This window comes from Eschrichtius robustus, chromosome 3 (assembly GCF_028021215.1).
Source record: "Eschrichtius robustus isolate mEscRob2 chromosome 3, mEscRob2.pri, whole genome shotgun sequence".
Lineage (NCBI taxonomy): Eukaryota > Metazoa > Chordata > Mammalia > Artiodactyla > Eschrichtiidae > Eschrichtius > Eschrichtius robustus.
In genome coordinates, this window is record NC_090826.1 from 38615303 (window position 1) to 38642101 (window position 26799).

Consider the following 26799-nt stretch of genomic DNA (forward strand, 5'->3'; position numbering starts at 1 on the left):
TAATTTGCAAGAGATTTGTAAAACAATGCCACTCTTCTGACTAAATTTCTTTTAGGAAAATATAATTATTTTTCATAAAGATATTTATGTTAGCATGTAATGGGCTTATTATTGTTATTTTTAATGAATAAATATTTTTAAAAATTTCTCAGTTTTAATTTCTAAGCTGGTAAATATTGATAGACAAAATAAACATCTCAATAATTCTCAGTAATTTTTAAGATTTTAAAGAGGTCGCAAGACCAAAACATTTGAGAATCATTGATCTAGTCCAACCCTCTCTCCCTTGTTCCCCCAATTTCTAGATGGGTAAACTGAGGTTTGGAGTGGGAAGGGGCCCTTCCCAGGGAGATTGTGGCTGTGGTTCTGACACTCCATATTTGGTGTAAGCCTTTGAAAACAGGTGTGTCTGGGATGCCTCCTCTCTAGTGTATTGACTCTTTCTTCACTGGATCCTTATCTGGATTTAAATGTCTTTTTTTTTAATTTAACTTTTATTTTATATTATAGTTAATTTACAATGTTGCATTACTTTCAGGTGTACAGCAAAGTGATTTAGTTACACATATATCCATTCTTTTTCAAATTCTTTTCCCATATAGGTTATTACTATGAGCTTTTTATTTTTATTTTTTAATTTTTTTATAGATTTATTTCATTTATTTATTTTTGGCTGCGTTGGGTCTTTGTTGCCGTGCGCGGGCTTTAGTTGCGGTGAGCAGGGGTTACTCTTTGTTGCAGTGCACAGGCTTCTTGTTGTGGTGGCTTCTCTTGTTGTGGAGCACGGGCTCTAGGCAAGTGGCTTGAGTAGCTGTGGTGCGCGGGCTTCAGTAGTTGTGGCGCATGGGCTTAGTTGCTCCGTGGCATGTGGGATCTTCCCCGACCAGGGCTCGAACCCGTGTCCCCTGCATTGGCAGGCGGATTCTTAACCACTGCGCCACCAGGGAAACCCTGAGTTTTTTTTTAAAAAAGGCCTTTCTCTATACATGTACCTCCCTCCACCTTACAACTGCTAGGTCCCTGTAACAAACTTCTCAAAGAAATTGTTTACACTCACATCTCTTTCTCATTTTTCACTCCCTCATTCAATAAATATTTATTGAGAGCCAACGATGTATCATATACAGTTCTAGGTGCTGATAATTCAACAATGAATCAAACAAAATTCTTGCTCTTTAAATATTACATCCTAGTGAGGGGAGACAAATCCAGAAAAATTGTCCAGAACTTGTAAATGGGCAGAAGAGGATTACTGGGTGATCTTTTATTGTAGTGCTGGGGTATACCTTTGATTGACTTTACATTGACTAGGCTATCTTACAACTTTGTAGGGGTAGAGGTTAACTTGTAGAAAACTGATGGCAATGCAAATCTTGTCTGAGAGCAATGCAAATAATTCCTATCCATAGAAATGCAAATGAATTTTTGTCCAGTAGAGATGGAATTTAATTCTCTCTGGTAAAAGATAATCCCCAACATTATAGTTTATTGCTTAATAGGATATTAATGTTTTTGCAACTATTAGCAAATTCATTTCAGCATTCCTTTGGCTGATAATCTAAATCTCTGAAACTCAAATTCTCATTTGAACAAGTCTTACCATCTCACTGGTTCCCTCATTATTTAGGATAATAATGGATAAGCAGTTTATTATGATGAATAAAATCTTTGGCATGTGTTCATTTTATATTTTTATAAGTTATGTTTTTAACCTTTTGAAAATTATTATTTAGCACACTATAAGAAAATAAATACATATCAGGTGATAATAAGTCAGAAGAATAAAAGCAGGGTAAGAGGACAGCTATTGACTGGTGGTGTAGTATATACTAGTGTAGATAGGGTCAATCAGTCAACAAGGCCTGTACTTCTTTCTCTGAACTGTAAGGGGAATCCATCTTCTTCTCTCCATCTTCACTGCCACCACACTAATCCAGACCATGGTCTTCTCTCATCTGATCTCCCTGCCCTACTCCCACCTACTCCGATCGCTGGCTATCAGATGTTCATTTGTAAAAACAATTATCTGATCATGACCCTCCTTTCCACTGGCTCCTGTGGTGGAGTCAAGTTCTGTGGAAGCTTAAAAAATTTGGGAGACCCTCTTTAAGAAAAATAATACAAAAATTAGGTACGAGCCTTGAAAAGGGCAGTGCAAATGACAGGTCCTGAAACTTAAGCTTAATTAGCTTCACTATAAAACCGCCTCTGCCTAGAAGTCTAGCCTCGTTTTTCTATACCTCAGGATCTCTCTCTGTACTTCTGCCTAGAAGGCTCTTCTCGCTCCATTTTGCCTAACTAACTCCTTCAGTATTCAACTGTCAGCTACCAGTCCTCCCTGATCCCCCAGCTGGGTTAGGGGACTTTACAGAGTCTGTACAAGCATCCAAACGGAGCCACCACTCTCCGCGAAAAATTCTTCTTTTCCAGACCCTCAAAAGATCCCTACGCTGGGCTGGGTTTGCATCTGCGACGTATCGGTGGGCGGAGCCCCAGGAAAGAGGCGTAACTCTCTCCCCTTTTCGTCCGCAGTGGGACGCACCACCTCTCCGGAACCTGCGCGTCTCCCTTAGCGGTTCCGGTCGGAATTACCCGGCAGCGCACGCCGACATGGCTGCGCTGGTAGGGAAAGGTGTGCGCGACATGCTGAAGCGTGCGGACTTCATGACGGTCCCGCGGAGACAACGACATAAGAAGAAATGGGTGAGGTCCCGTGGCAGCAGTGTCTCGCCACCACCCCTCGGGAAACTTCTCCAGCCCTCCCACTTCCCGCACCCCCAGTTAGGCTCGCTACTCCCGCGCCTCTGGAACGCCTTGGGCCTCCTTCCCCCGCCCCTCAGGGGGCGTGACTAGGCGCCTCCCGCTCACATCTGTTACGTCATCGCCTCTGTCCGCCCTTTTATTTCGTCAGAAGTCTTCGGCTTTCCCTCTTAAGTCTGCAGACTCCAGACTCCGCCCCTCTATGTTACGTCATCACCTCCGTCCTCCTTCTTTCAGTTCTGCAACGCCTCTTGTTTCCCGGCTCTTGGTTACCTTCCCCTGGGCCCCCACTAACCCTTCCGCTTCCCTTCCTCCCTCCCCCCTCCCCCTTTTTCCTCCTCCCTCTCCCCTCCCACCCCCCGCATGACCTCTTCTCCTCCTTTCCTCCTAAACCTTCCAGCCCGGCCTCTCTCACCCCTAGGAAGGTGACATAGCGACTTCCCCTTCCCTCCTTCCGCTGCCCTCCGGAAAAGGATTCAACCCCTTCCTCAGCCTCGAGCCGTCTCTGGTGCCCAGGAAGTTACAGTAGCCACCCTCCCGGCCTTTCCCCAAACCCAGGCAAAAGGTGCAGCAACTCCTCTCACCCCATGGGCTCTCCCCACTTATCCAGAGATCCTTTCTCTGGCCTCACTTGTAGCCCTGGAATTTCTTCCATAACCGGCCAGCCCCCCTCCCTACCCCGAGCTATTCCTTCCCCGCCCCCACCGCCCCTCTCCCCACCCCCACAGACTCCCCTGCGCCCAGGAAGATGTTCTTTCGAACCCTGTTCTCCACTCCTAGGAAGGCCCTACTGCCGGGAGCCTATCCTCTCGGGTTCGTCCTCTCCAAGTCCTTGTGTTGACCGGTTCCGCCTTGTGGCGTCACCCCCTGCCCGTCCGCGGAGCCCTTATTTCAGCTGGATCAGTCCCCTGAGAACACCATGTCCCTGTCCCCGAGGCCCTTACATTGACCAACACACTTATGGCTGTTACTGTGGTGGATACCCTTCAGCTCCAGTAACCAACCCGGTGACCTCCCCTCCCCTCACTCATGTGCCTTTGGAAACTGGCCCCATGATTTCACCTTCCATCACTCCTGGGACCCAGGGAACTTGCCCCATGATTTCACCTCCTCATGCTCACTGGCCCATGGAAACTAGACCTATAATTTCCCCACCCCTTTCTCACAGGGTTTTGGAAACTGGGCCCATGACCTCCACTCTGCTCTCTTCCTGGTCCTCAGGGAGAAGTTATAATGATCCTCCTCTTTCCCCAGCATCTTCCCCACCCACTGGCAGCTTTTACCATGGCCACGTTAAGCATCTAGACGCTTGTGAACCTAAACCACAGCTTGACGCCCCTCTTGGGAAAAATTACTGTGGCTCCCCACTTTCTTCTCAGGCAGGCACATCTTCTTGTCCCAGCTCACCTCAGGAGGGCTCTCATCACTATTCCCATCTTCCCCCAGATGCCCGCATACCTGCCCCTGGGAGCCCTTACTGTGCCATCCGCCTACCCCCTGGGAGTACTGGCTCTCCTTGCTCGCCCCAGTCCCAGGTTTCCAGGAAGCCTTGCTTTGAGTCCATTTACTCTTGGGAGACTGGTGGGAGCTCTTATTTCTGCATAACCCCAGGCACTACAATTTCTGGTGCACCCTGTCCCCAGGAACCACCTCTTCCCCTGTCCTCCCACTGTCCTTGTTCTGCCTTCTTTCCTTCACCTCCAGGCAACCAGTTTATGTCTCCACCCCAGGCACCCCACTGCAGAAGCTATAAGGAACCCCCTCTCCCTACCCCAGTTTGCCCCCAAGCAAAGTCTCCCAAATCCTCAGAGTTAAAACAGCCATGTGCTCCTCACAGATGTCACTCCCTGGTCACCCAGCACACTCCTCCTGACCGGCCCATGTCCCCTAAGCCCAGCACCCCTCCTCCACCTCCCTCCTGCCCTCCTGGTCTCTCTGGTCCTTCTTGTATGGTGACATCCATCAAAACTTGCTCAAATTCCTGCCCCAAAGAACTTCCCCAAGGGACTACCGCACCTACTGTGGTCCCTAGAACCCTCAAAACAGTTATCCCCACTTCCCTTCCCCTTCGCCTTCCTTGTGATCCTGTCTTACCCAATAGTTATGCTCAGACCAGCCCCCGAGGACCCCCCATTGGACCCCCCTGCAGTACCCATGTATATTCTGTGGTTTCCCCCACCCGCCGCGATCCCTGCCTACTCTCTGGTTCCCTCAATCAATCCGCAGGTCCCCTTCAGTGTCATAACCAGCCCGTGGCGCCCCCCTGTGGCACCTATAGCACTCCCAGGGGCCCACCCCAACCTCATCGCCAGCCTGTGGCGCCTCCTTGTTCTACGCATATCTATTCTTTTATCCCTTTGAGAACACCCTTTGACCCCCCAAATTTACCCATTGCCCCCCGAGCCTGGGGCCATCTTGATACTAGGCCCTGTGGCCTCCATGTCTACTCTGTGGCTTCTCGAGACTGCCGCAAGGAGTCTCCCCAGATCCCCTACAGCTGTCCTTTGTCTTCATCCAAGAGTTCCAGCTGTAGTACTAATGCGAACTGTAGTTCGACTGTTGTTATTAGTGAATGCCAGAGTAGTGACAGCCAGAGCAAGAACACCCTCCAAAGCACAAGTTGGAGCCAGAGTGAGAGTACCCATAGCCCTAGCACAAATTGGAGTCAAAGAAAGAGTTTCCATCTTAGTAGAAGTCTGAGTGGGAGCAATAGTACCCATCAAAGCGTAAATCAGGAACAGAGTGAGAGTCCTCAACTTTTTGAAAGTCAGGGCCAGAGCGAAAGTACCCAACACAGCAAAAGTCAGGGCCCGATCAAGAGTGCCCTCCATAACAGAAGTTGGAGCCGAAGCAAGAGTCCTCGCCGTGGCAAAAGTCGTGGCCAGAGCAAGAGTCCCCACCGTAGCAGAAGTCAAGGTCGGAGCAAGAGTCCCCACCATGACAAGAAATGAGGGCAGAGAAAGAGTTCTGACCAAAAATCCAGGCTAAAGCAAAATTCATAGACAGTAACAGGGCTGCCAGCCATAGCAAGCATCCCAGCTGTGGCAACCAGGACCAACTTGTGGACTCCTCAGCTGAGGCCTTTTTTACCTTTCAGTCTACTTCTGTGCTCTTCAAGCCTGACTCATACCCTTCTCTGCTACCCTCATAGCAGTCATCCTGTAAGTCCCCACTTTTGTTCACACCTCGAGGTTTCTGTGAGCTCTCCTCATCCCACCTTCCTGGAGTCTGGGGACTTTCCCCAAATGACCCTCAGCCCTGTGATTCTGAGCATTGTGGTGTCAGTCACTGCATGACCTTAGGTAAGTTACCCTCATCTCTCCATCAAATGTAGAAGGTTGATATTTTTTGTGTCCCACTGCGCTATCTCTTGTGGTGCTCACCTAAACTAGGAGACATGAAAGTGCTTTAGAAAATGGAAGGACTGTTCAGAAAGAAAGCATCTTCTATTTTTAAGCTTGATGCTTCACCCAGGGCCTACATAGTTTCTACCAACCTTCTGTAGACTCTTCTCAAGAGTCCTCTCCAAGGCCTCAAAGGAGTACCCTCTTTATTGGTGACCCCCACATGCTATTGTGAGAGCTATAGCTTACTTTCACAACACTGAGACAGAAAGGCTGGTTCCCCACTGCTTGTCTCTCACACACTTCTTTGGCAGGCAGAGGCAGGATGCAAAGACAGAATGCAAAGACAGGAGTGGGCACTAGCTGGATCCACGTTTGCCCCAGCGCTCTGAGGTACTGGTGGGGTCAGGCAGTAGGGGATAGAGGCAAGACTGGAAGACCAATAGGCCTGTTCTCGTTCTTTTAGGCTGCCACAGAGCCCAAATTTCCTGCCACTCGACTGGCTCTGCAGAATTTTGACATGACCTACAGTGTGCAATTTGGGGATCTTTGGCCATCGATCCGGGTCAGTCTCCTCTCAGAGCAGAAGTATGGTGCACTGGTCAATAACTTTGCTGCCTGGGATCGTGTGAGTGCTGAGCTGGAGCAGCTGAGTGCCAGGGACTTCGTGAATGAAGCTATCTTCCATGGGGAACCAGAACCTGAGAATGGCCAAACTGCAGCTCCACCCCCTGCCTCCTGGGCCTGCAGTCCAAACCTTCGATGCTTCACTTTCGCCAGAGGGGATGTCAGCCGTTTCCCTCCTGCCAGGTAGGATCTGGAGTTGTGTCTGGGGCTGTCCTGAGTGTCTGCTGGAAGTAGACAGGAAGAGACGCAGCTCCTGTCCTGTTTAATAGGGATCTTAATATTGCTAATATTTACTGAGTACTTATACATGCTGGGCATTATCTCCTTTTGTTCTGTCAACAGCCCTCTGAGGTGGGTAATATTATTGTTTTTCTTTTACATTTGAGGAAACTGAGGTGCAGAGAAGTTAAGGTACTTACTTGCTTTAGGTCCCTTAGATAGTAAGTGGTGAAGCTAGTAAGTGGTGAAGCTAGTATTTAGACCCAGGCAATCTGACCTCAGAACCTGCACTTTGAACCTGCTTAAGTGCCCCACTTCTACTTCCTAAGTAAGAAAAAAAACAAAAAACTAAAAACCTTTTTACATGAGCACCCTCTCCAGTTAAAATGTGTGTTATTTACAACTGCTTTCTCACTTGCCCCCATCAAAGTGAGTAGGACAAGTAACCTCATGATACCAAATAAGAGGTGGGACTTGCCTAGGAAATAGGGCTTGCTTAGGGACACAAAGTTAGTACCAGACCAGACTGGGGTAAAAAAAAGGAGACCTTCCAGTCATCTTATCCAATGCTCAGATGTATATGAAGTTGAATGAAAAAAGACTCTGTAATAAAATGCTAAATTGAGAAAAGGAGAGCTCAGTGTTAGCTGTAGGAGGTGGGAATTGATCTTTGAAGGACTGATTCATTCATTCAACAAATATTTATTGTCTACCAAATGCTAGGCACTCTTAAGTGCACAAGTCCTCATGGAGCTTGCAGCCTAGTGAGGGAGATAACTGTTGAAAAACTATTTATGGTTGTGATAAGTGCTACAGAAAAAAAGTACAAGATGCTATGAAGTCTTATAGTTAGGAGATCTAATGCTGAGGAAGTGAAATTTAAGCTAAGACCTGAAAGCTGAGTAGGAATTAAAGCTGGTGGCATGGGAGTGGGGATGGGAGTGTGATGTGAGGCTACAGAAGAGGGCTGGAGCCAGATTTTGAAGGTTTTACAGGCCTTATGGGATCATGGACTTTTTCTCTAAAAGGAAGAGGGAGCCATGAAAGGTTTGTTTGTTTGTTTTGTTGGTGGTGGTTTTTTGTTTGTTTTTGGCCACACCATGTGGCATGCAGGATCTTAGTTTCCTGACCAGGGGTAGAATCTGTGCTCCCTGCAGTGGAAGCTCAGAGTCTTTTTTTTTTTTTTAAATATTTATTTATTTTTGGCTGTGTTGGGTCTTCGTTTCTGTGTGAGGGCTTTCTCTAGTTGCGGCAAGCGGGGGCCACTCTTCATTGCGGTGCGCGGGCCTCTCACTATCGCGGCCTCTCTTATTGCGGAGCACAGGCTCCAGACGCGTGGGCTCAGTAGTTGTGGCTCACGGGCCTAGTTGCTCCGCGGCATGTGAGATCTTCCCAGACCAGGGCTCGAACCCGTGTCCCCTGCATTGGCAGGCAGATTCTCAACCACTGCGCCACCAGGGAAGCCCGGAAGCTCAGAGTCTTAATCACTGGACATCCAGGGAAGTCCCAGCCATGAAAGGTTTTAAGCTGGGGAATAACATGATCAGATCTGAATTTTTTTTTTTTTTTTTTTTTTTAATTAATTAATTTATTTATTTATTTACTTATGGCTGTGTTGGGTCTTCGTTTCTGTGCGAGGGCTTTCTCTAGTTGCGGCAAGTGGGGGCCACTCTTCATCGCGGTGCGCGGGCCTCTCACTATCATGGCCTCTCTTGTTGCAGAGCACAGGCTCCAGACGCGCAGGCTCAGTAGTTGTGGCTCACGGGCCCAGTTGCTCCGCGGCATGTGGGATCTTCCCAGACCAGGGCTCGAACCCGTGTCCCCTGCATTGGCAGGCGGATTCTCAAGCACTGCGCCACCAGGGAAGCCCTGAATTTTTTAAATATCATTCTGGCTGCTGTGTGGAAAATAGATTGGAGAGGGGCAAGGCTAGAAATGGGGTTGTAAATTAGGAGGCTTTTGCAATTGTCCTAGCTGCGGGTTTGAGGGAAGGCTGTATGCTTAAGAGAAGTAAGAGATGAGGTTGGAAAAGTACATGGGGGCCATGTGTGGGAATCTTGACTGTCAGGAGCTTGCAGGTTCGGGGAAGGGGATTTTCCTGGTGGTCCAGGGTTGCTTATAAATGGCTGGAATTACGAGGGCTGGGTAGCTTCAGAGATGTGCCTTTTAATTCATATTGCTGTAATTGCAATATGTTCATCTGTTCTAGAGAACCACTGAAGAGGGTTTCTGAGTAGAGGAAAGGTAATGTACAGTGGTTAAGAAAACCTAGGTTTGGATCCTGTCTTCACCACTTATTAGACATGTGGCATTGGATAACTGAGCCTTGGTTTCCTTATCAGGAAAATAATCTGGAAAGTAATGGTAGTAATAGCTGACAGTATAGCTCACTATGTGCCAGCTACTGTTCTAAGTACTTGTCTTCTATTACTTCCTTTAATTCTTACACTAATCCTATCTGATAGGTACTGTTATTACAGATGAGGAAACTGAGGCACAGGGAAGTTGAGTAACTTGCAGAAGGTCACACAACTGATGAGCAACTGGGCTGGATTTGAGATCCAGGCAGTCTGGCTCTAGAATCTGGGTTCTCCTGCCTCACAGGGTTGTGGTGAGGATTAAAGGAAATGATGTGTATTAAACACCTAGTATAGTACCTGCAATATAGCACTCATAAATAGTATCTCTTACTATTGATGTTATTCCCATCAAGGTTGTGCTTCAGGAAGATCATTTTAGTCACTGTGAGGAGGGCATAGATTGGAGCAGGATTAGAGACCAATTTGGAGGCACTGGCTTTAGGCAGATCCATGGAGTAAGACCCATGTGGTTTCCTAAGTTGCCTGAGGACACCCGGAGAGTAGTGGGGGAAGCAGCCCTCTATGTTTAAGTTTTTTTCCTTCTTGTCTTGATGGGCTCCCTGTAAATCAAGGGGATCTTAATCTCTTGGGAGTTCAAGGATGTATTTAGGGAGTCCAGGAACCTTCTGAAATTGAGAAATTGTTGTGCTGCTTTTTTTTTTTTTTTAGTTTATTTATTTTTTATTTATTTATTTTTGGCTGTGTTGGGTCTTTGTTGCTGCGCGCAGGCTTTCTCTAGTTGCGGCGAGCAGGGGCTACTCTTCTTTGTGGTGCGCGGGCTTATTGCGGTGTCTTCTCTTGTCGCGGAGCACAGGCTCTAGGCGCGCGGGCTTCAGTAGTTGTGGTGTGTAGGCTCAGTAGTTGCGGCACAAAGTGTGATTTGACTTTGAAAATATCCTATCACGGCCTGAGCCCATTTGTGAACGCCAGAGGTGTTGTGACCTCAAGACTGGGGATTGTAGGTCTTGTAGCTGATTCTCAGTGGTGCTCTGTCTTATATCTTGTCACATCTTTCTTCCAGAGCCTTCCTGTCAGGTCAGCAAGGACCAAGTTTCTGCCTCCTTGAGGCTGTCGCCAAAGGCTGTCCGTGCTGAACCGTGTCTCAGGCTGAATGGCTGCACCACAGTTGCCCTTATGACAAGTGGGTTGGGAGTGAGAAGGCCTTCTGTGACAACAACCTGTCTGTTGTCCCTCTCTCTCTACCCACATGGGTGCTGCCTCTCTCCATGCCTTATTAGCTCTCATTTGGACTCTTTTTTCTTTTTTAATTAATTAATTTATTTTATTTATTTATTTTGGCTGTGTTGGGTCTGTGTTGCTGCGCGCGGGCTTTCTGTAATTGCGGCAAGCGGGGGCTACTCTTCATTGCAGTGCGCGGGCTTCTCATTGCGGTGGCTTCTCTTGCTGCAGAGCATGGGCTCTAGGCGCGTGGGCTTCAGTAGTTGCAGCGTGTGGGCTCAGTAGTTGTGGCTCACGGGCTCTAGAGCACAGTCTCAGTAGTTGTGGCGCACGAGCTTAGTTGCTCCGTGGCATGTGGGATCTTCACAGACCAGGGATCGAACCCGTGTTCCCTGCACTGGCAGGCGGATTCTCAACCACTGCGCCACCAGGGAAGCCCCTTTCATTTGGACTCTTGTAACAGCTTTCCCACTGGTGTCTCTGTTTCTAATTTGTTCTTTGTAGCCCACCTAGCTTTCTAAAACTCTAACTAGCCGAACATGTCATTTTCTTTAAAAACTTTTGGTAACTGCCTACAGGTTATAGTCCAAACTCCTTAGCATAGGGTTTAAGACCTTTTACAGCCTTGGCCTCTATCTGCTTTCCAACTTCAATCTCATGTACCTTGTATTTCTAACACACCAGATTTCTCACTGTGTCTGAAAGAAGGTATGAGTTTGCATGCATCTGTGCCTTTGCTTTTTCTTTTTACTTCTGCTTGGAATGCTCCTCTTCCCTTTTTTTTTTTAACCGAATGAAGACCCATTCCTTCATCAGATCTAACTCAGGTAACTGACTCTGACAGGCACAGTGGATGGCACTCTTTTCTGAACCCACAAAGCACTTTGTATCTCAATATGTAACCTAATAAAACTGAGTTCCTACTACATGCCATTCACTGTTTCAGGTGTTGGGGATGTTATAATGAACAAAGCAAGACAAAGTCCCTACCTTCGTTCTAATAGGGAGAGAGAGAAGGGGTAAAATACACACAAACCTATACATATAAAGTGAATAATAAATACTTTAAAGAAAAAGAATGCAAGATAGATAGATGGGAGTAGGGGGCTGCTACTTTTAGATGGAGTAGTCAGGGTATGCCAGTGCCTCTTTGATGAGGTAACTTTTGAGGAGGACCTGAAAGAAGTGAGGAAGCAAATGAGGGATATTTGGAGGAAGAGTGTTGTAGGCAGAAAGCACAACAACTACAAAAGCCTGAGACAGGAGTATGCGTGGCTTAATTAAGGAATAGCAAGATGGCTGGTGTGGCTGAAATAGAGTGAGTTGATCTATGTTTTAAAAGGCTGCTCTGGTTGCTATGTAGATGAATGAGTGAGTAAGCACACAACTGAGTGTGGGTCTGAGAAATGAGTTTTTGCTGAGTAGAGCTCACTAGCCCCTGAGGGCATGGACTTGTGACCTTGACTTCCAGTGGGTCTCCTGACTTGGAATTTGACTCTAAGGTGGTCTCCTCTCTTCTAGGCTTGGCAGCCTGGGTGTCATGGATTACTACCTGATGGATGCTGCCTCCTTGCTGCCTGTCCTGGCCCTCGGCCTGCAGCCTGGTGACACCGTGCTTGACCTGTGTGCCGCCCCTGGGGGAAAGACACTAGCATTGCTTCAGACTGGCTGTTGCCGTAAGTCAGAGGGCTGGTGTCTTGGCAGGGAGGGCTCCCGACCTCACCCAGTCAAGGGCACACTAAATATGATGGGCTTCTGGTCCGGGTCACAGGTAGGATAGTGCTTGCTTGCTAAGCTGGTGTGTTTTTTCTGTTTGCAATGATTTTCTCTCTTTCTCCGTTAGTTGGCCAGGGAAGACTGCTGAGCAGAGCAAGGTCTCTGAAGGCAGATTAAAACAGAGCCCTGATTAATCTACCACATGACACTTTCATCCCTCTGCATCTGTTTACTTTGTGTCTAAGATTAAGTTCCATTTCCTTAGCCTGCCAGCTAAAGTGATAAGATCTGGCTGCAGCAGCCTGTTATAGCTTTATTTTCATTTTTTAATAAATTTATTTATTTTTGGCTGCGTTGGGTCTTTGTTGCTGCGCGTGGGCTTTCTCTAGTTGCGGTGAGTGGGCTTCTCACTGCAGTGGCTTCTCTTGTTGCGGAGCACAGGCTCTAGGTGCGCGGGCTTCAGTAGTTGTGACTCACAGGCTCTAGAGCGCAGGCTCAGTAGTTGTGGCGCACGGGCTTAGTTGCTCCAGGCATGTGGAATCTTCCTGGACCAGGGCTCGAACCCATGTCCCCTGCATTGGCAGGTGGATTCTTAACCACTGCGCCACCAGGGAAGTCCCCCGTTATAGCTTTACTGTGTCATTCTGCCCCAGGCTTTGTGTGTTTCTGCCAAAACCTGCTACTCTCTGTTGCCCGAATAAGCCTCCAACTTTGCCATGTTATGGATTCTCTCTGGAATACCCCCACTTTATCACAGCTGGCCTGTCAACGCCCTTTAAGCTTTCCAGCCTCAGCTTAAGTGTGCCACCTCCTGGAAATCTTCCCTCATGATCTCTGCTGGCCAGTTGAGAAGTGCTGCCTCTGTCTCCTGTGCTCCCACACCATGGGCATCACCTTTGCAACTGTTAGCACATTAGCCTTGCATCAGAGCTTTACTGGGTATGCATCTTCTTCCTCCTCAAGATTATAAATTCCTTGAGGACAGGCCCAAGTCTTACTCAGTAGTATAGGCCAGGCTGGGCCTTGTACATTGTAAGTGTTCACTTCAGCCATCCATTGGCCGACATCCTGCCTTAAATAGGCAGTATTTTTATCTTGAGAAATATCCACAAAGGGGCTGTATTTTTCACACTGATCCTGGAGCTCAGCCAAGCTTAACTTGCCGTATGCCCTAGCCTTTTTGTTGGGCCTGGATCCTTCTTTTCCAGTTCTCATTAGCCAACTTGCACAGTTTGAGTTAGCTTCCAGCCTCAAGGTAGGTCCTACAGGTGATTCAGAGAGGTACCACATTTGATCACTAGCTTCTGGCAGTCCAGAGAGAATGGAGAAGAAATGTTGATATGGTTTAATGGGTCCAATTCAAGGGAGCCCAGCCTGTGTACTGGGCTGTGTTAATCTGACTGAGTGCTGTGAGAATCCATCAGAAGGGGGAATGGATAAGGTAGGGTTACTTGGATGAGGAGGGACTGGAACTCAGAAGAGGAAGAAGGGCCAAGGAGAAGTAACTGAGAGTTGCTTTTCTAAGGTATGCTGAATCACCAACACCCCACCCTTATCCCAGCTCCTCACTCAAGTGACTCTGTGATCCCAAGGAGATAGGAATTACAGGGTAAGAAGGGACCAGCCCTCATATTTTATGGAGGGGGAAATTGAGCTCTAGAGAGATTAAATAACTTGAATCTTTTACATGAGTTGGAGGTAGAGGCAGAAGTGGAACCCAGCTTTTCTTTTCTCAGTTGATATCCTGCTGCAAATTCCTCTTGAGCAGAGAATCCAATTTTGACTTCTTTGAGTGCCCTCAAAAATTGGGACATATTTCTTTGTGGGAAGACTAAGCTGGTTCACCATTGGATAAGGTATGTGTTCTCTAGTTCTTCACCACAGTGCCCACTGCTCCCTTTCACTCCTTGACTTTGAGGCCAGGTGTCAATTGCCATTTATCATTAAGCTTGCAGTAATAGTATTTCTTATAGTAGAGCCAAGAGCAAAGTGAGATATTTCTTGAACTCATGGCTATCACAAAAGGGAAAATGAAAGGAAGATGATGAATCATTTAGGATTAGGTTTGGTCATATACAATAGAAAACTCAACTAACCGGCTTAAAGAAGAAATGTTTATTTCTCTCTTACATAAGAGAGCTGGGATATAGGCAGTCCAGGGCTGGTATGGAGACCCCACAATTATCAGGGGACTTGGGCTTCTTTTTTCTTTTTTGCAACCTATTTTATTGCTGGCTTCCATCCCCAGGATTGCCTCATGGTCCTCATGACTGCTGGAACTCCAGTCATCACATTCAAATTCCAGGCAGGAAGAAAAGACTGGACAAAAGGGACACATCTCCTGATTGTATCAGCTCCTTTTAAACGTTTTCCCGGAAGTCCCACACAATAATTCTGCCTACAACTCATTGACCAAAACTTAGTCATTGAGTCTTACTTAGTTGTCAAAGGAGGCTGGGAAATGTAGTCTTTTGGGGAATATTGCTTCCCCCTCCCTCAAATAAAATTGGAGTTCTATTACTAAGGAATAAGAGGAGAATAAATTTTGGGTAAATAATGTGTAGTATCTACCAAAGATGAAGAGAGACACATATTTCAAGAAAAGTGGGAGAGAATGTATTTCTTTAGAAATAAATGTTTTAACCTGGTCTGCTTTATTTATTTACATAACCTTTCTGGCCTATGTCGGTGTTTGCCTTTGCAGCCCCCACTCCAGAGTGTCTAGTACTGTGCTGTGCATGTAGTAAACGTTTCTCCTCCACCTGCCCCTGCCCCTGGGGTCTGCATTGATTGGCTATGCCTGAGAATTGGTCTGACTCTCCATTAACACCATTGCTGGTGGGATATTTTCTTTTGCTGTGGCCTCTGAAGTTGCTTTATTCCTGTGGGCATTAGATGTTCATACTACCCAAAACATCTATAGATTCAGTGCAATCCCTGTCAAGATTCCAATGGCATTTTTTACAGAAGTAGAAAAAACAATCCTAAAATTTATGCTCCCACAGGCAATCTCGCTGCCAATGATCTCTCCACTTCACGAGCAGGCAGACTACAGAAGGTCCTTCACAGCTATGTGCCTCAAGATGTCAGGGATAGGAATCGAGTTCGAGTCACATCATGGGATGGCAGGAAGTGGGGAGAACTGGAGGGGGACATCTATGACCGGGTGAGTGCTTCCTGACCTGGGACATCCAGCTAGCCAAATCTGGCATCCCCATCCTGGCTCTAGGCCCTGAGGGGGTAAGATCTAGCCATATATATTTGAGGATGTACGGCTGACTGTGGACCTGGCCAACTCTCCATGGATGATTTGGTGAAAACAGCCATCTGTAGAATTGTTAGTTCAGTTTAGATAACTGGCTACTATCTTCATTAGAGGCAGTTAGCAAAAAGAGTTTGAACCTGTCTGACTGGAAAAAAAATTATTAGGCTTATTTTATTTTGCAACTCACTTTGGTTACACAGTAACCCTCATTAAATTAATATGAATTATCTCATTTATTTTTGAATATTAATACAGTACATGGTACAAAATGCAGAAGGCACAGCATGGTATCCAGGGAAAAGTATGTTTCCCTCTTACTCCTGTCTCACAGCCATCTACTTCCTCTCCCTACAGATGACTATTGTCTATATTTTCTACTGTATCCTCTTAAAATATTTTCTTTGTGTATATACAAATATAAATGTGTATTTTAAATCTACGAACAATAAATGCTGGAGAGGGTGTGGAGAAAAGGGAACGCTTCCACACTGTTGGTGGGACTGTAAATTGATGCAGCCACTATGGAGAACAGTATGGAGGTTCCTTAAAAAACTAAAAATAGAACTACCATATGACCCAGCAATCCCACTGCTGGACATATACCCTGAGAAAACCATAATTCAGAAAGAGTCATGTACCATAATATTCATTGCAGCTCTATTTACAATAGCCAGGACATGGAAGCAACCTAAGTGTCCACTGACAGATGAATGGATAAAGAAGATGTGGCACATATATACAATGGAATATTACTCACTCATAAAAAGAAACGAAATTGAGTTATTTGTAGTGAGGTGGATGGACCTAGAGTCTGTCATACAGAGTGAAGTAAGTCAGAAAGAGAAAAACAAATACCTTTTGCTAGAGAAAAACAAATACCGTATGCTAACACATATATCTGAAATCTGAAAATTAAAAAATGGTTCTGATGAACCTAGGGGCAAGACAGGAATAAAGACGCAGACGTAGAGAATGGACTTGAGGACACAGGAAGGGGGAAAGGTAAGCTGGGACTAAGTGAGAGAGTAGCATTGGCATATATACACCACCAAGTGTAAAATAGATAGCTAGTGGGAAGCAGCTGCATCGCACAGGGAGATCAGCTCCGTGCTTTGTGACCACATGGAGGGGTGGGATAGGGAGGGTGGGAGGGAGATACAAGAGGGAGGGGATGTGGGGATATATGTATACATATAGCTGATTCACTTTGTTATACAGCAGAAACTAACACAACATTGTAAAGCAATTATACTCCAATAAAGATGTTTTGAAGAAAAAAAAGGAATGATAGTATATTATGTTTACTGTTCTGAACTTTGTATGTTTTTAAATTTAATAATGTGCCTTGGGCTCCCCTGGTGGCGCAGTGGTTGAGAATCTGCCTGCCAATGCAGGGGACACGGGTTCGAGCCCTGGTCTGGGAAGATCCCACATGCCGCGGAGCAGCTGGGCCCGTGAGCCACAATTACTGAGCCTGCGCGTCTGGAGCCTGTGCTCCGCAACAAGAGAGGCCGCGATGGTGAGAGGCCCGCGCGCCGCGATGAAGAGTGGTCCCCACTTGCCGCAACTAGAGAAAGCCCTCGCACAGAAACGAAGACTCAACACAGTCATAAATAAATAAATAAATAAATAAATAAATAAATAAATAAATAAATAAATAAATAAAAAAGAACGTGAATTTCAAAAATAATAATAATAATAATAATGTGCCTTGGGCTTCCCTGGTGGCGCAGTGGTTGAGAATCTGCCTGCCAATGCAGGGGACACGGGTTTGAGCCCTGGTCTGGGAAGATCCCACATGCCGCGGAGCAACTAGGCCCGTGAGCCACAATTACTGAGCCTGCGCATCTGGAGCCTGTGCTCCCCAACAAGAGAGGCCGTGACAGTGAAAGGCCCGCGCACCGCGATGAAGAGTGGTCTCCACTTGCCACAACTAGAGAAAGCCTTCGCACAGAAACGAAGACCTAACACAGCCATAAATTAAATAAATAAATAAATAATTTAAAATTAAAAAAAAATAATAATAATGTGCCTTGAAGTTCAAGCTTTTGTTTTTGTTTTTGTTTTTGGAGTATAATTGCTGTATAACAGTTTATATGTACTTAGGATATTGACAGAGGTTACTAAATCACTCCCTATGGAGGCCAAATCAGTTTCATTTCTACTGGCAATGAATAAGAGTACTGTTTCCTCATATCCTGCCACCACTGATGTCCAACTTTTTGGTGTTTGCCAAACTGAAGCATCTAATTTGCATTCTGTTATGAATGAAGTTGAAAGTCATTTCATATATGTTTTTAATTTTAAAAATTTATTTATTTTATTTTATTTATTTTTGGCTGCATTGAGTCTTTGTTGCTGTGCGCAGGTTTTTTCTCTAGTTGCGGCGAGTGGGGGCTACTCTTGGTTGCGGTGTGCAGGCTTCTTATTGCAGTGGCTTCTCTTGTTGCGGGGCACGGGCTCTAGGCACATGGGCTTCAGTAGTTGTGGCTCGTGAGCTCTAGAGTGCAGGCTCAGTAGTTGTAGTGCATGGGCTTAGTTGCTCTGCGGCATGTGGGATCTTCCCGGATCAGGGCTCGAACCCGCGTCCCCTGCATTGGCAGGCGGATTCTTAACCACTGCGCCACCACGGAAGCCCCTCATTTCATATTTTTAAGTTATTTGTATTTTCTTTTAATTGGCACATTCTAAAAACATTTACTTAAAACATATACTTCTAAAAATGTAAAAAATATATAGCTATTGTCTCTGTGTTGTCATCTGACACATTTGTCCAGTCTGTCCAGTTCTTGCCATCTTGCCTCAGCCACTCTAAAAAATTGAAAGAAAGACCAAGGCTTATAGAATCTTGGATACCTTGAGAGACCTGCTTCCCACCTGTGTAGGAATCCCCTATTCAGCTTTTTTGGTATGGGGGCAGCAGATTGGAGAGAGCATGACCTCTGCTGTCGGCCTAACTTGTTTCTGTATCACAAGGTTGCCACTTACCTACTTTGGGAAAGCTGCTTGATCTCGCTGAACTTCAACCTCTTCATTTGTAAAATAGGAAATACTGCTATGTAAGATTATTATGAGGATTCATAATGAGCATATCCAGGGAAAGTGCTTAGTACATCATCTGGCCGTGAAGATTAGGCAGGTAGTAACTATCATCGTTATTCAGCCTGTGCTTTCACACTTTCATTGACAGGGGCTCACTGAGGTTTGGTGGTTGAACACCTCTGCTGTTAGAAAATTCTTCCTCTTATTGAATTAAAATGTGTAGATTTTGTGGTATATGGTTGAGTACAGGGATTCTAGAGTCAGACTGCTTGGATCGGAGTCCTGGCTCTATCACTTAACAGCCAGAGAAGTTTGGGCAAGTTAACCTTTCAGTTTAAGTTTTAGTTTCTTCATCTGTAAAATAAGGATAATAGTAGTGCCTATCCCATAGGTGAAGATTAAATAAGAATGCATTTAGCATAGCTCCTGGTATATAGAAAGCATTTAATAATATTGTCATCACAATCCTTATTATGTTTATTATTTCCATTCATCGGTCCTAGCTATGCCTTTTAGAACAATGAGCTGCCTCCCATTTCACATGAAAGTGCTTCAAACATTTGAAAACAGCTTTAATGTCCTGAAGATGTCTTTGTTAATTTATTTGTTGAACAAATAGTTGTGCATACTATAACATAGTAACACATACTACATGTTAGGCAAGGGTGAAGCACTTTAGATGCAAAGAAGAATACTATCTCAGGGCTCCATACACTCTTGATAACTCTTATCTCTCCCCCAACTCTACCTGGCCATCAGCTGGAGTGCCAGAGCTCTGCATTTTTATGGCAAGATACCTACCTGCCTCCCCACTCACAGCTTTCTTTTTATAGGTGTTGCAGTTATACCTTTACCCATCTCTTTATTTTTAGCCTTGTTGAATCACTTCCTTTTAGATATGTCTCTTATATACTGCATGGAGTTGGGTTTTGCTTTGTGAACCAATCTGTAAATTTTATTCTTTTAAAACAGTTGTCACTGATATATTCGGTTTCGGCTCTGTCAGATTATTTACTGTGTTTGTTTTACTTACTTTATCTAGGAAGGTGTATATATATATATATATATATATATATATATATATATATATATATATATATAATTAATTATTTATTTTTGGCTGCATTGGGTCTTCGTTGCTGTGCACGAGCTTTCTCTAGTTGGGGTGAGTGGCGGCTACTCTCGTTTGCGGTGCACGGACCTCTCATTGCGGTGGCTTCTCTTGTTGCGGAGCACGGGCTCTAGGCACATGGGCTTCAGTAGTTGTGGCTCACGAGCTCTAGAGCACAGGCTCAGTAGTTGTGGTGCACGAGCTCAGTTGCTCCGTGGCATGTGGGATCTTCCCAGATCAGGGTTCGAACCCATGTCCCCTGCATTGGCAGGCAGATTCTTAACCACTGTGCCACCAGGGAAGTCCCAGGAAGGTTTATATTTTAATTCTACATTAGATAATTTCAATATGAAAACTCTTTGGGGGTTTAATTCTACTGGTGGTTGTTTCTGCTAACGCTTGCTCAAGGAGGCTTGTTTCCCTTTAAATTTTGTGGCCATTTTTATCACCTTTCATAATTTTCTAATAATTTTTCTGTTGGAGTATAACACAGAAGTGATCAAATCATCAATATGCTGCTTAAAGAATGATCTTATAGTGAAATATATTATTACTATCCTTTCAAGAACTATGATACTACCAGCATCCCGGAAACTCTCTTATGCCCCTTTCTGTCTTCCTAGAGGTGATCACTATTCTGACTTATAAAACCATGGATGTACTTCATATAAATGTAATCATATAGTATGTACTCTTGTCTGACTTTTTTCTCTCATTATGTTTGTGAGATTCATCCATGTTGTTGACCCTGGCAGTGGTTTATTCATTGTTGTTGCTGTATTATATATTATGGTGTATATACAGAATTTATAGTCCATTCTATTCGTAATAGACATTTGGGTCACTTCCAGTTTGGGGCTATTACAAACAACACTGCTGCGAACATTCCTGTAAATGTGTTTTGTTGCACTATGTACACATTTCTGTTGAATTTCTGAATCATAGAGTATGTGTATGTTCAGTTTTAGTCAATACTGTCAGAGTTTTCCAAGTGATTGTGCGAGTTTACATTCCTACCTACAGTGCATGAAAATTCCTGGTGTTCCACAACCTTATCAACATACTATTTTGGGACTTCCCTGGTGGTCCAGTGGTTAAGACTCTGTGCTTCCACTGCAGGGCACACGGGTTTGATCTGCGGTGGGGAACTAATATCCTGCGTCCCGCGTGCTGTGTGTGTGTGTATGTATGTGTGTGTGTGTGTGTGTGTGTGTGTATATATATATATATATATATATATACACACACACTATTTTTTCCTCATTTTAGCCATTTTGGTGGGTGTGTAATGGTATTTGCATTGTGATGTTAATTTTTGTTTCACTGATGACTAATGAGTTTGGACACCTTTTCATGTGTTGATTGGCTATTTTTTTTTGAAGTGAGAATTCAAGTCTTTTGCCTGTTTTTCCTATTGTCTGTCTCTTTTTAATGTGTCTATTTTTATTTATTTATTTTTAAATTTTATTTACTTTTTATTTTATTTATTTATTTGGCCACACCACGGGGCTTGTGGGATCTTAGTTCCCTGACCAGGGTTTGAACCCGTTCCCTCACATTCCCTCAGCAGTGAAAGTGTGGAGTCCTAACCACTGGACCGCCAGGGAATTCCCTGCCTGTCTTTAAGGATTTACTTCTTATTTACTTATTTATTTTTGGTTGCGTCGGGTCTCAGTTGCAGCACGCGGGATCTTTCGTTGTGGTACATGGGCTCTTCGTGCGGCATGCGGGCTTCTCTCTAGTTGTTGCACGTGGGCTCCAGAGCTCGCAGGCTCAATAGTTGTGGCGTGGGCTCCAGAGCGTGTGGTCCCTATAGTTGCGGCATGCGGGCTCTCTAGTTGCGGTGCATGGGCTTAGTTGCCCCACGGCATGTGGGATCTTAGTTCCCCGACCAGGGATTGAACCCGTGTTGCCTGAATTGGAAGGTGGATTCTTAACCACTGGACTACCAGGGAAGTCCCCTTGTTTGTCTCTTTTTAATGTGTGAGTGTTCCTTTATGTATTCTGGATATGAGTCCTTTATTGAATATATATGTATTATAAATATCTTCTTCCACTCTGTAACTTATCTTTTCACCCTCTTAGGATGAAACAGAAGTTCTTAATGTAGTCTAATTTATCACAATGGTTAATGCTTTTGGGTCTTATTTTTTTAAATTTATTTTATTGAAGTATAGTTGATTTACAATGTTGTGTTAATTTCTGCTGTACAGCACAGTGATTCAGTTATACAAATATATATACAGTCTTTTTCACATTCTTTTCCATTATAGTTTATCACAGGATATTGAATATAGTTTCCTGTGTTATACAGTAGGACCTTGTTTATACATTCTATATATGATAGTTTGCGCCTGCTAATCCCAAACTCCCAGTCCATCCCTCCCCCAACCCCACTCCCCTTTGGCAACCACAAATCTGTTCTCTATGTCTGTGAGTCTGTTTCTATTTTGTATATAAGTTCATTTGTGTCATATTTTAGATTCCACATATAAGTGATATCATATGGTATTTGTCTCTCTCTTTCTGACTTACTTCACTTATTATGATAATCTCTAGGTCCATCCATGTTGCTGCAAATGGCATTATTTCATTCTTTTTTGTGGCTGACTAGTATACCATTGTATATATGTACCATATCTTCTTTATCCATTCATGTGTCAGTGGACATTTAGGTTGTTTCCTTGGCTTGGCTATTGTGAATAGTGCTGCTAGGAACATAGGGGTGCATGTATCTCTTTGACTTATAGTTTTGTCTGGATATATGCCCAGGAGTGGGATAGCTGGATCATAGGGCAACTGTATTTTAGTTTTTTGAGGAACCTCTGTACTGTTTTCCGTAATGGCTGCACCAATTTACACTCCCACCAACAGTGTAGGAGGGTTCCCTTTTCTTCACATTAGGTCTTATTTAAGATACCTTTGCCTACCCTAAGGTAATAAAGATATTCTAGTATTACCTTCTAGAAACTTTTTTGTTTTACCTTTGTCACTTGGATTTACAGTCCATTTGGAACTGATTTTTATGTGTAGTGAACAAAGTTAGGATACTAAAAGTGGTATTTAGTTGACCCAGTATCAATTATTGAAAAGATTATTCATTTTCCACAGCTCTGCCTTGTCACCTTTGTCATAAATCAAGTATCCATATATATGTGGGTCTGTTTCTGGACTCTATTCTGTTCTATTGACCTATTTATCTTGCTTTTCAAGAAACTATACTGTCTTCATTGCTGTGGCTTTATAGTAAGTCTTTAATATCTGGTATACTAAATCCTCTAACTTTATCTTTGAATTTCTCTTGGCTCTTCTTGGTTCTTTTGTATTTTCATAAATTTTGTCAATTTACACAACAAGACTTTCAGGGCTTTTGCCAGGAATTACATTGAGTCTAAAAACCATATTTGAAAGATAATTTCACTGGACATAGAATTCTATATTGGTAATTGTTTCCTTTTAGCATTTTGAAGGTCTTATTTTTTTATTTTTTAAAATATTTATTTATTTATTTGGCTGTGCTGGGTCTTAGTTGCGGCATGTGGGATCTTTGTTGTGGTGTGCAGGATCTTTAGTTGCGGCATGTGGGATCTAGTTCCCTGACCAGGTATCGAACCTGGGCCCCCTGCATTGGGAGCATGGAGTCTTAGCCACTGGACCACCAGGGAAGTCCCTGAAGATCTTATTTATTTTGCTATTCATTGTTTCTGTTGAGAAGTCAACTCGAAGTCTTATTAAAACTCCTTGAGGGGAATTTCCTGGCAGTCCAGTGGTTAGGACTCAGTGCTTTCACTGCTGGGGCCTGGGTTCAATCCTTGGTCAGAGAACTAAAATCCCACAAGCCATGAGGCGTGGCCCCCCCCAAAAAAAACGACCTTTAAAGGTGGTGTGTATATCTCCTGCCGGAGGTTCATAGTGCCTCCTGAATCTGTGGTTTGATTTTCTCATCAGTTTTAGAAAATTCTCAGTCATTATCTCTTTTTTTTTCTTTTAATAAATTTATTTATTTTATTTATTTATTTTTGTCTGTGTTGGGTCTTCGCTGCTGTGCACGGGCTTTCTCTAGTTGTGGCGAGTGGGGGCTACTCTTCATTGCAGTGCGCAGGCTTCTCATTGTGGTGGCTTCTCATTGCGGAGCACGCGTGGGCTCTAGGCGCACGGGCTTCAGTAGTTGTGGCACGTGGGCTCAGTAGTTGTGGCTCACGGGCTCTAGAGCACAGGCTCAGTAGTTGTGGCGCATGGGCTTTGTTGCTCCACGGCATGTGGGATCTCCCCAGACCAGGGCTCGAACCCATGTCCCCTGCATTGACAGGTGGATTCTCAACCACTGTGCCACCAGGGAAGCCCCCAGTCATTATCTCTTCATATAATTTTTTTGCTTCATTTTTTCTCATAATTTTGGGACTTTAATTACATGTATGTTCGGCTTTTTCACCATGTCCCGTATAAATTTTATATTCTTTCCTATATTTCTCTCCTTTTTTCCATCATGATTCAATCTGGATGCCATGTTTGACCTGATTCACCAGTCCTTTCTTACCTGTGTCCAATAAGCTGTTAAATACATCTGTTGAGGTCTTTTTAAAAATTGAGAAATAATTGACATATATATTAATATTGTATTAGTTTTAGGTGTACAACATAATGATTTGATATATGTATATATTGTGAGATGATTATCACAATAAGTTTAGCTAATTAACATCTATCACCACACATAGTTAACACATTTTTTTCTTTTTTTTTTGGCTGCCATGCGGCATGTGGGATCTCAGTTCCCTGACCAGGGATCGAACCCGTGCCCCCTGCAGTGGAAGCGCGGAGTCTTAACCACTGGACCACCAGGGAAGTCCCACAAATTTTTTTCTTATCATGAGAACCCTTTTTTCTGGCTGCACCACGCAGCTTGTGGGATCTCAGTTCCCTGACCAGGGACTGAACCTGGGCTACAGCAGTGAAAGTTCGGAATCCTAACCAATAGACCACCAGGGAACTTCTGAGAACTTTTAAAATCTACTCTCTTAGCAACTTTCAATATATAATACAGTATTGCTAACTATAGTCATCATGTTGTACATTATATCCCCAGGACTTATTTCTTTTATAACTGGAAGTTTGTACCTTTTAATCACCTTCACCCATTGCACCCACCCTCCACTCCCTGCCTCAGGTAACCACTACTCTGTTCTCTGTATCTACTAGTTCTTTCTTTCTTTTACATTTTGCATATAAGTGAGATCATACAGTATTTGTCTTTCTCTGTCTGACTTATTTCACTTAGCATAATGCCCTCAAGGTCCATCCATATTGTCTCAAATGGAAGAATTTCCTTCTCTCTTATGGCTCAGTAATATTCAGTTGTATATATATTCCACATTTTCTTTATCCATTCATCTGTTGATGGGCACTTAGGTTGTTTCCATGTCTTGGCTACTGTAAATAATGCTGCAGTGATCGTGGGGGTGCAGATAGCTTTTCAAAGTAGAGTTTTTGTTTTCTTCAGATAAATACCTAGAAGTAGAATTTCTGGATTATATGATAGTTCTATTTTTAATTTTTTGAGGAACCACCATACTGTTTTCCATAGTGGCTGCAGTAACTTATATTCTCACTGCAACTATTGAGTTCTTGATTTCAGTTATTATATTTTCCAGTTTTAGAATTTCCAGCTGATTATTTTAAAAAAAATTCTAGTTCTATAGAAATTAGAAATGAAAAATTTTATGTCTTTTCATCTAACTTCTTGAACATATGCATGATTTTTTCAAATACTATGATAATTCTAATATTTGGATCTCATGGGTCAGCTTCTGTGATCTGTTTTTTCTCTTGGTTTTTGGTCATTTGGTTTTGTCTCCTGGTATTAGTAATTTTTTTGTTAGAATGCCAGACATTTTGTGTGAAAAATTGCAGGGATAATCTGAGGCTCTAGAAAGGATTTGATTTTCCTCAGGCTGACAGTTAACATCAGAGCAGATCATCTTAATTAAGCCAGAAATTAGGCTGATTCAAAGCTGGAATTTGTGAGGGCTGTTCTTTTTCCAGTTTACCTTTATACCTAGGGTATTTAATTTCAGCACTCTAGCTCAAGGCATGAGGTGTTTCTTTACTAGGACCCTCTACTCCTTGGTGTGGACTCTGAACTCCAGTTTTTGTCCCCACAGTTCCATAAGACTGCTGAAAGTTCTGTTCATCTTCTCAACCCCTTATTTGTCACAGTAGAGCTGAATGCTTCTGGCTTACCTACCTGTACTTTTTCCTCTCTAGGATCTTAGCCCCTCAGTTCTTGGTTCTTTAGTAGATCTCTAATGATTTCAGATAGATATTTTAAATATTTTGTCAAGCATTTCTAATTGTTCCACCAGGAGCGTTGGTTTACAAGCTATTCTGCTTTTACTAGAAGTGTAAAACCTGATTTTGTTTATTGTCAGCTTATGATCATTGCCTAGTTAATTATAAGAGCCCTGGTTTAATGGTTGATTTTCATTCCTCCAGAAAGGAACCTGCATTTGCCTTGCCAGGTGTTTGGGGGATCACTCAATCCAGGACCATTTATTGCTCTACAGGGGGTTTTCTGGATCATGCAGGCATCATGAGTTCGAACCTCCTATCTGAGTGGTTACAAATTCTCAGGGAGACTTTTTTTTCTTTTTGCCTAGAGTTAAAGCCAAAACAGACAAGTTCTCTTGTCTTCTGTTGTGTCTGATTTTTCTTTTTTTGGCTGTGCCACGTGGCATGTGGGATCTTAGTTCCCCATCCAGGGATTGAACCTGTGCCCCCTGCATTGGATGCACAGAGTCTTAACCACTGGACTGCCAGGGAAGTCCCATTGTGGCTGATTCTTTTTTCCCCCTAGTTCATACTTTGATTGAGCATGTAGCCCTTTAAGGATTTTGACTTTTCTATGGATTTCCATTCCACTTCTGTACCTCAAGTGCCCTGTTTTCTGCCCTCCAAGGCTTTGGGTTACTAGGGATTGATAAAAGATAGAAGCCACCTCCAATGGGCACATGAAAAGATGACCAACATTGCTAATTATTAGAGAAATGCAAATCAAAACTACAACGTGGGGACTTCCCTGGTGGCGCAGTGGTTAAGAATCCACCTGCCAATGCAGGGGACACGGGTTCAAACCCTGGTCCAGGAAGATCCCACATGCCGCGGAGCAACTAAGCCTGT

General features: G+C 44.0%; 2 protein-coding genes across 2 annotated transcripts in view; both read left to right on the top strand.

The window, feature by feature from the left end:
* The first annotated feature begins 2541 nt into the window (after nucleotides 1-2541).
* Nucleotides 2542-26799, top strand: part of NSUN4 (NOP2/Sun RNA methyltransferase 4) — a 37009-nt gene continuing 12751 nt past the window's right edge. Inside the window, exons 1-4 of the mRNA XM_068539805.1 lie at nucleotides 2542-2703; nucleotides 6571-6914; nucleotides 12011-12165; nucleotides 15211-15371. Coding sequence (XP_068395906.1) covers nucleotides 2611-2703; nucleotides 6571-6914; nucleotides 12011-12165; nucleotides 15211-15371 — 753 coding nt within the window. The 5' untranslated portion in view covers nucleotides 2542-2610. The remainder of the gene's footprint in view (nucleotides 2704-6570; nucleotides 6915-12010; nucleotides 12166-15210; nucleotides 15372-26799) is intronic.
* On the top strand, nucleotides 3348-5711 carry LOC137761692 (sperm head and tail associated protein-like). Its single transcript, XM_068538596.1, has 2 exons — nucleotides 3348-5486; nucleotides 5580-5711. The coding sequence occupies exons 1-2, from the start codon at nucleotides 3348-3350 to the stop codon at nucleotides 5709-5711; spliced, it is 2271 nt and encodes a 756-aa protein (XP_068394697.1).

Excerpts from the sequence above, each read along its gene's own strand:
- LOC137761692 (XM_068538596.1), top strand. The coding sequence starts at position 3,348 with ATGGGCTCTCCCCACTTATCCAGAGATCCTTTCTCTGGCCTCACTTGT. Across the intron at positions 5,487-5,579 it reads GCAATAGTACCCATCAAAGC|AGTGCCCTCCATAACAGAAG; the intron begins GTAAATCAGGAA and ends GGCCCGATCAAG.